Source organism: Cystoisospora suis (genome assembly GCF_002600585.1).
Source record: "Cystoisospora suis strain Wien I chromosome Unknown contig_6731, whole genome shotgun sequence".
In the NCBI taxonomy this organism is placed as follows: Eukaryota; Apicomplexa; class Conoidasida; order Eucoccidiorida; family Sarcocystidae; genus Cystoisospora; species Cystoisospora suis.
In genome coordinates this window covers 270-9599 of record NW_027159518.1, presented here as the reverse complement: position 1 = coordinate 9599, position 9330 = coordinate 270, and the positions used below count along the sequence as shown (strand labels likewise).

The window sequence follows — 9330 nt, the reverse complement described above, 5'->3', positions numbered from 1 at the left end:
CTTTAAATATACATACTTGTTGACTTGTGTATTCGTGGTATCCTGAGTTGAGAGACACACTTACAGTACTTCGGTTCGCGAGGACGCCTCTTGGATAATTTCAACGCGCCAAGTTGACCAGGTGCTAACTTTCGGCTCTTGAGACTTCGTAGTTTTCTGATGTGTTCTCATGCCAGTGCTGATGTGTGAATGCCTTTCTCTGCCGTCACGATCTCCTCGTACTCACCATACATTTTGCCAGTCAGACGCATGAGCCACCCGTGTACGTGCACGTGGATAGCTTTCCTAGTGAGTCATCTGAACGTTGGTAGGACACTTATTTTTGCACACGTACTTTGACTGGATACATGCAAGGGGTGACAATAGTAATACGACTTCGCAGGCAGCTTGGCGCCGGTCCATCCCTTACTGCCGACGTAGTAATGGGAGCTAGAGTCTCTCTCAGTTTCGTTGTTTTCAGGTGTAATTGAGCAGCTACGAATCGGTCTTTCCTTCGGAGGTGTGCATGTTTGTTTCTTTTGTATGCCTTTCTGTTCCTAACTTCCTCTCAGGTTTGAAGATTTCTTTGAATGGGCGTGGGAGAATCGATGTGCTGGTCGGCGAAAAGATCGAAGTGGAGATTCTGAAGAGAGTCATCTTGATCCTCCTGGACGAAGTAAAGATGAAACAGACAAAGGTAATGAAAAAGTATAGTAGCTGCGTGCGTTGAGGAACTGTGATGCATCCAGCCAGGATTCAATGAAGAGCCACGACAAGTGCCGCTGTCCGGGCAGGATGTAGTAGTGCTTTGTATGGAGCAGTGCAGAGTCTTCCTTTTGTCAAGGGGCGTGTTCTTACTTGACGTGGGGGTTCGTATAGGCGAGGACTGGTGCTTTGAAAAGATGACAGAAAGAGAGGAGGGAAGACGATGAACAAAGAGACCCCAGCGGGTCAACCGTGTATGGAATATGTCTTGTATGATATGATCTATCAACTCTCTACGTAAGTGGATATCTCATATTTACTCGATTAAGTGCTTCCGTGGATCCATCCCTTTGAGCTTCTCTTTCCCTGGTTTGCCACTTCACTGTATATGACTTGGTAGTGCATCCAGGCATTTCTTTCTCTAGCTGGAATCTTGAAATAAAGACGACACCGCTTCACAGGCAGGAGTAAAACAAGAGGTAGAGGCGAAAATGATGCAACGGCCTGAGTTGCCCCGTCACGAAGAAAGGGAGTTTGGACAGCAGGGCCTCGCGAATTCGCCTTGGTTTTCTTTCTCATTTTCTGTTGTTCGTTTAGTCCCTAGAGCGTTTTCTATTCTCCTCCCCGCCTCGTCGTGAGATTCCAGGAGCTCACGGAGTTCCTGGTCCCCGCAGAACCTACTGGCGAATGCCCTTGAGTGTGTTCATTGAAAGAGGTGAAATGTCGGTGGGGGAGTGGAATGAGGAAAAGGAGACTGGTTTCTGTTGAAAAAGCGTCTTCTGTAGTCGAAGACTAACCTGTATGCCTTTCAAATCTTGTTTGCTCTTTTCCTTCTCAGAGGCGTTTCGACGATGGTGGTTCACGCATGGATTGCCTGGTCAGTCTTCTCATATAAAGGAGTTTGATTTGGATTGCTTCCATCATCTTTCGAAGTCCACCTACATTGGCTTAGCAGGTCCTGGCGTTCCGACTACTAGTGATGGGGTAAGAAGGACAACGGAGCGGGCGCCTCGAGATACTCGTTCAGTAAAGGCGTCTCTTTCTGAGTGTACCCTATACATGTTTCTGATATTTTGCTATATCGCTACTGGTCTATGTATACGTCTGTTTAGGTATGGTATCACGATGTGTCGTTACAGCTTGTGTATGTGGACGCTTCTACATTTCTCTTCAAGTGTAGCCATACCTTCATACACAGATTCGTCCTTGCACGCACATGTATGGCTAGATGTACCTGTATAGGTGGGGCCGTGTTTGGCTCGCGTACATGCATTGAAATGTGTGTGCTGGGAGTCATTATGCGCATGCCTTTGTCTCCTTGTACTCGCGTACAGTCACTCCCGTGTGTGTGTTCAGACGAGAGAAAGCGAGGTCGTCTCAGAATGAACCAGACCTGAAGTCTTTGATATCTCTTGTCGTTGTGATTCTCCCTTCCGTTTTGTCGTCTCAGCAGTCAGTTGCGGTTGTCCCTCCATACTTCAGTAAAGAGAGTTGATGCTTGGTGAGAGTTCAGGAGTTCATGGAGACTCACATTGAAAGGTGGTGAAAGTTAGGCCTTATCCCCCACGTACACCTTTGCTTACACGACCAATGTCCGTTTGTTTTTCTTCTCTCATCGCAAGGATCTATCAGCCCCCAGTCGATGATTGATGCTACAATATCTGTCTATGTATCTATGTCCATGCCTGTTGTTCTACGTTTCTCTATCTTCTCTCTCACAGGCGAACACCCTTCAGGGCTGCGGGCCGTCCTCGACCTGTGGACCCATGTCTTCTCCATTGCACATAAGCTTTGAAATTGATCAGTTACGCTCCAGACTCAACACGACACGTGGAGTTCCTCGGAGGAGCGGAGGAGGACTGTCCGTTCCTGTGGCGTGGGCAGATCTAGTGAAGCGTCGGAGCAAAAACGCTGCTGACTATTCTCAGGTGTCGCGTGCGTTTCGAATTCAAGTAAGTGATGCTGGGAGATTTTCACTCCTTATCAGAGGCGTCTCGTGACTCTACATGCTAAACTCTAGAAGAAAAGACGCTTTAAGCTCGCTACACGTTCCACCAGGGTCTCTTTCTGTAAGGCAATGTGCTATAAACATGCTGCCGTATTGCTGCGTATGCACACAGCAGTACCACACTTGTACACAGGCGCACAGCAGCAATAGAGAATTTCCCTCTGGCATATCTTTCTGCTTTGTTTCTTACTGCTCCCGTTTGTGCGTACGAGGGGGAAGAGTGTTAGAGCTTGTCTGTCTCCCTCCTCCTCTCGTCAGTACTGAATGGAGAAGTAGAGGTACGCGAGTCTTTTCCATGTCTCGAGCAGCGTGTAAAACAAGACGTTTAAGGAAGTAGAAAAACACGTTCTCTTGCGTCGCAGACATGTAGGAGAAAGAACCGTAATCTCGAGGAAGAGGAGGAGGAGAGGAGTGTGTTGAAGCCGGGGAAGTTGGAGTCCTATAGCCTAATTGTGAGGTGGGATGTTCTCTCTCTCTCCGTCGGTTCTTGTTTTCGTGTTTTTGACGGTCACAATTAGATGAAGTTCACTTGGACTCACCACCCTCACATTCTTTCCTATGTTTGTTCAGGTACTCCGTGCTCTTCGAGGTGAGCAGAACTTCGTACGTGTCGAAGCAGTCCCACAGGGTCATTTTCTTCATAAGATGGAGACGGAGAAGTCACCTGCTGTCAAGAAGGCCAGGCAGACGATTCAAAAGCACTTCAGGGCCGTAGCAGAGATTGGGAGTCTTCCTTTCTTACCGCCCTTCACTGTCATTGGGCCTCCGTATGGTGGGATTCTTAGACCTGATGAAGAGATTCGCCTTATGATGGTATGACAACATTTCTGCTTGTCTAAAGAGATTAGGGCGTTGCTGTACCTTTGTGAAAGTGAGGACTGCTCGAGGATGCTTGGTCCCTCTCTTTCACTGCACTACAGTTTTTGTGTGATAAACTATCGTAGAGAGGAGAAGTAGAAAGAACACTTCTCACGTGGAGCGGTGATGGAGTGCGTGCTTTCAAGGCGTGTGCATGCATATGTTTAAGCAAGTACAAAACGAGCCAAGGACGGTGTCTCTATCTTCCCTGGATAGAAAAAGCTATTTAAGAAACACTCAACCTAGACTTGGTATCTGTTCGGTGTGGGTAAAATTATTGTCTATTCTCAATACATCAGCTTGCACGCATGCATCCTATCCACGAACGGACACACCTTTGTCTACTACGATTCTCTCCATACTCGTGCCTGTATGTGTATTCTTCTTGTTATGAGGTACCCAGTAAGGGTCGGGCGAGAGTGGATCCGAAAGTTTCCTTCGGACATACAGAGGGCCCAAAGAGTTATTGCTGTACATACACATGTCGGTCGTTCTTTGGTTATAGAGATGGTCAGTACAGTTCGTTCTGCTTCAACCGATGCCGATTGCCCTGTGTGTCCTTTGACAGAACATCGATGATCCACCTCGTGGTCTAACAGGGAGAGTACGAGAATGCTATTCCTTCCAGGTTGAAGCAGACTATCTGCGTAACTGGGGACCGTGCAATAGCCGAAATGCTTCTTTCTCTCCCCCGCCTCATGATGTGTTCGGAGAGGGAGACATCTTAGTAGTAGATGATGATCCATTAACGGTTTCTTCTTCTGATGAGCCAGATACTGAGTCTGCAGTGAAAAGAAGAAGAGATAGGGAGGGAAGAGAGGTCACGAGCGGGGGGAGAAGAAGACAAGAAACATATGAAGAAGGAAAAAGTGACGAAGAGTTCGAGAAGAGAACGGATGGTGCGCGAAGTCTGGGAGAGGATCTACAAGACGTGATACGGGATGTTGAAGGAGAGGGAGAGAGTCCCAGGGCACTGGGGATAAGATCAAAAGCTTCAAGTGGATATCTTGATATGGCCGCCGATAAACAAGTAAGAAACAAGTCGGATCCCTTCTTCTTTTTCCTCCTTGTTTGTGAAAGAGCCTCACTCGTGGTGATAGTGTGTCGTAGTATCGACAAAGGAGAGAAGTTTTTATGTGCTTTTCACAGAAAGGGGGGGCATGAAGGGAAGATCATGTACTCCATGCTCCCCGTGGAGGCACAGACTGAGGTGTACCTTCTAGGAGTGGAGTTATCCGTCTGTTTATTTCTCGCTCAACAGAAACACACAGATTCTTGTGTGCCGTTTGCCCTTCCCCGTCTGTCCGCATCTTCTGTATGCACTTGGATCTGTTTTTTAGGCGTATGCCTACCAAGATTTGTATGTGTCCATATCTGTATCCTGGTTTAACTGTTCGTGTCTATGGTCATCCATCCAGGTGGTGCGGGCATTCGCACAGTGTGGAAAGCAGTGACTTTCGAAGTCGTTTGCCTCTGTAGCGTCTAAACATGTGATTCAAAGTAGTTCCAGAGACTCGCTTCTCGCTCCCGCTGTGCAGTTGGACTGTGTCCGGGTTCTAGGTAGTAGCAATACTACTGCTCGCTCGCTCGTTGCTTCTTACTACGCCTGCCTTCGGTGTCGCGGCTCTTCGGATGAACTCCCTCGAAGGCACTGCGACGAAGGGAGAGAGGGAGGCATCAACGGATGGGAAGTGTTGGTGGGGTGCTACGCTTTCTACAAATTCGGCCTCGTTAATGGCATTCCTGACTGTGCGAGGTTAAGCCAGGTGGTGGAACCGTCTAAGAAGCCTAGAAGAGGAGTTTGTTCTCTCAGAGCTGAGTTTTATGTCGGTGTGCCCCGGGGTCTACTGTATGATATGTCCTGAAGGTACTCTGGGCCTGCTCGGCAGGTGCAGGCAGTCATAGGCGAAAGGTGTAGTTGTTGTTACTCGTACAAGTCTGTGAAATCTGTCCGTCTTTGCAGCCCTGTACATATCTGTAAGGGGCTTGTGTGTCGGCACGATTCTCTTTACCCGTTGCATGACAGGGTAGTGTATGTCTGTGTGTGGGGGGCATATGTTTATCTGATTGATTAGGTACGTATAAGAGATGTCACTTGCGGGGAAGAGTTTCAGAAAAGCTCGTTTGTATTTGCGCAATAGTTGTGGTCGTGTTCGCTCACAAAGCTTGTGCCTCTTCGGTGTTTTATGTTAACGTGATCCTGCAGACCCAACAACTTGAGAGACTTTCTCAGGATTTCGCGAATGACCAAGTGGATATCCGGGAATCTCTGGCAAATGCGTATGCAAGGCTCAGCTATAGTGATGGAGCGTCTCTTGATGCTCTTGAAGCGCAAAGCGAACTTGCGATGCTCAATGATAGCCACGGTCAACCTGTAAGGAATGCTCAGACTACCACTTTCACAAGAAAAAGTACACTTTCTCGTCTTTCTAAGCTCCCAGGGTTTATGGTTTAGGGTTGTTGTTGACTAGCTCGTTTGTCCATGTACTGCAGGGGTTACTACTACATCTGCCTGTTTCCTCCGAGCAGCTATTTCTCTTCCCTGCTCACCGATCTGCACGAGAGCTTCTCAGACGAAGTACTATTGTACCCGTCTTTCGTCTTTTCGTCCAGGAGGAAAAGTTTTTTTCGCCTTACTTCTCACACAAACAAACGTCGCGGCATGCACCACACAGTCTCAGGCTCGCACAAGAAATTCGTCGCAGTTGCTTACCCTCAGATAGATAGATCCAGGCTGAGAGAGAAAGAGAGGAAGAGAGAAGGGAAACAGCGCCTTGTCCTCCGGAGTCGTTGACACGATCAGAGTGAAGAGGTGTATTGGTGGTTCTTTCGTTGTAGGTGTTCAGGCAACTCAGTGAATGACTTTACCTATCCTCTTTTGAGCATAGCTACCTTTTGACAACTCTTTGTGTTTCTTTCCAGGATCTGCGTCCTAACTGTGTCGTAGTGCCCGTTTTAGTTCACGGAGTCCCGATGCTTGTAGCCGTCACGATTTCCCCGGTTCAACAGGGCGAAGAATTGCTTATCGACTATGGAGATCACTACTGGGAGAATATTGTTGTAAGACAGCTCTCCTACGCTATTTCTTGTGAAGTTGGTCACACGATTTTCCTCTGGACAGCAGTGGAGACAGGACATCTTTCTATCTTTGTTGAAAGGGACACCTATGGGGCAGTGTAGAAACCCGCCTGATTGACGTCACAAAGGCAGAGCTAAAGGGTTTTGTTTTTGCTCTGTTTCTGGCAACTGAGAGAGTTTTCTTGATTCTGTTGAAGCTGGAAGGAGAAAGAGGGAGAAAAAAAGAAAGAACAGGGGACCGTGTGATGGTGTGGATCACGAGTGTGGTAGTAGCAGTAGTAGATCGCACTAAGGGTGTTTACTGCGCGTATATGTCCTTTGATCCTCGTGTGCTAACTGAGTGGTGGGAACCGATTAAGTCATCCATCTGTCTTCGCTTCCCTTGTAGCGGCTTCTCTCTTGGTTAGGTGTGGTGCGCGTATATATGGTGTCATTTTGTCGTATTATGCATAGAGGTCCATGAAAAGAACGCACGAAAGCACCTCCTCTTTTCTACTCCTATGTCATGGAATGTGTAGGGATGTCGACTCCTCTTCCTTTGAAAACTGGAAATGTCAGAAACAGCACACAACCCTCTTTCCGTACAGAAATGAAGGTCACTGTCGGTGTAGGTACACCGTGTGTGCTATTCATTTCGTTTGTTTTTGTGTGTCTCGAGAGTGTCCGCCGCTCAAGCGCTGAAGCAGGTGGGCGGCATAACTTGGTCGCAGTGTACGTATCTTCGTTTCCAAGCAAATTCAATATCTGCGTCGAGCACAGAGAGTTTAGTTTTATTGGTGCTATATGTGTATGGGTATATTTTGTGTCCTTACGTATATAGACACACATATGCGTGGATAACACGAGCACGGTACAAGTATTTTCCCTAGTGTTTCCTCCTTTTGCCAGGAGGGAGACTTACCAGTCGTACAAGTTCATACGTTCCTGTGTGGTCTTGGGCGTGTGCATGCAGAAAGACGATACCACAGAGCATGGGGCAGCACGTGAAGCTTTCAGTCTTCTCACGAAGGTTTTTGCATATACAGCAGCAAGACAGGAGCGTGTCAATGAACTTCTTCGGAATCAAGAACGATATCGGGTACGTTACATTACCTTGCTACCTCTTCAAGTCTTCGAGACAGCTTGTCTGTTTAGCCTGTATGCATGCGTGAAGATCGTCTATGCATGTCCACCTCTTCAGTGTTCTGTACTACCTTCTGTGCTGACTGTCTTGTCTTTCTTTTTCGTTTTCGATCCGACCCTTTATTATGCAGTGTAGAGGAGCTTCTCGAGAAGGCTGTTGCGTATACTTGTTCCTTCTTTCTCTCCCTCTCTAGTAGCCTTCAAGTGGAAAGTGGAGATCGCATTGTTTAGCAGAGATGTCATCTACATTTCATATGAGCCTATCCAAATCTTGTCGAGTAACATCGTAACTATTTCTTCCTTACATCTGATATCATGCGAATCAAGACGGATTTCCCTCAATCTCGTGTGATATCTTCTATCAATCCTGTAATTGTTTCTTGCGTATCCCTCTTGTCCTTGACTTTCTCTAGTCAGATATTGAGGCCCTGCAACGCCATCAGAGTGACTGGCGTCATGTGGAGATAGCCGACCGGAGATCTCTTGAAGACTTCTTAAGTTCCCAAGAGTCGACAGATCTTGAGTCTCTGGAGAAGTTCTTAAACTCTCAAAAGTCCAGTCTTGAATCAGATGCGACAAGGGCTTTGCTTGGAGCAGCCATAAGACACATACGAGAACAGAAGAAGAGTAGGGAGAAGGAGGGAGAAGAAGAAAGAACGTCTTCATGTGTTAACCAAGATAACGGACATGTTCAGACGCACCCTGATGTTCTAACGACAGATTCCAATGATCAAACAGCATCGTCACTAGCCGGAGGTCTCGCAGGGGACTCGAAGAGATCTTCAGAGAAGAGGGACCTAAAGACAGCTCCATCTGTCCGCAGTAAACCGATGGGTGTCAACGGCACAACAGGCGACAGGACTGCTCCTACTGGCACGACGACCACTCAGCAGCGGCAGCACCAACAAGGAGAAGGGAGAGAAGAAGAAGATGGCAGTAGGGGGGAATGCAGTCCGGAGAAATTACAGGAACTTCGAACCTTCTTTGAAAACTTCTATGCGTCACAGCTCCAAGAGCTCAAAGAGAAACAGAAAAGAGTGGAGTGTGAGGTGAGTGACAGATGTTGTGAGGAGCTGCTACATTGCAGAAGGATGGAGTGGACGGGGGGCGGAGAGAAGAGATAGATAAAGGACATCGTGGTGTAAGCTGTTTGTGTCTCAGGTGTCTTTTTGAAGCTCTATCTCTACTTTCGGGAGAAGAACATCTCTGGTTAGAGGTCATCCTGTGGCGGTCCAGTGGGGAAGAGTCTTTCTCGTGTATTCCAGCAAGACCAATGAAGAGACTGCTGGCTGATAGACATGTACACCTAGCTCGATGGGGAAAGGGGGATGATGGAGGCTAAGAATGAAAGAAGGAAGGTCGAGAACCAGCAGCATGCAATTCCATACATACAAACCCAGCATGATTACGGCAATGTGTGCGTTTTCTTGTACATTCTTCTTGACTTGGCGTTGTAGGCATGTGTCTATCTTGAGTAGTAGCTTCGCTTTGTGTTTCATTTTCTTCAGTCTCATTCTTCGTATTGTCACTAACTCTTGTTTCTTTGATATCCGGCCGCCCAAATCTTTTCTTACTTGCAA

At 47.4% G+C, this 9330-nt stretch overlaps 1 protein-coding gene across 1 annotated transcript in view; it reads left to right on the top strand.

Moving 5' to 3' along the window:
• Positions 1–507: 507 nt before the first annotated feature.
• The window catches only part of CSUI_010138 (uncharacterized protein), a gene marked incomplete at its 3' end in the record, with an annotated part of 9046 nt that continues 223 nt past the window's right edge, over positions 508–9330 (top strand). The window contains exons 1-9 of the mRNA XM_068070243.1: positions 508–676; positions 1523–1668; positions 2406–2636; positions 3263–3505; positions 4119–4580; positions 5757–5924; positions 6473–6610; positions 7581–7706; positions 8164–8799. Of these exons, the coding sequence (XP_067917781.1) occupies positions 2451–2636; positions 3263–3505; positions 4119–4580; positions 5757–5924; positions 6473–6610; positions 7581–7706; positions 8164–8799 (1959 nt within the window). The remainder of the gene's footprint in view (positions 677–1522; positions 1669–2405; positions 2637–3262; positions 3506–4118; positions 4581–5756; positions 5925–6472; positions 6611–7580; positions 7707–8163; positions 8800–9330) is intronic.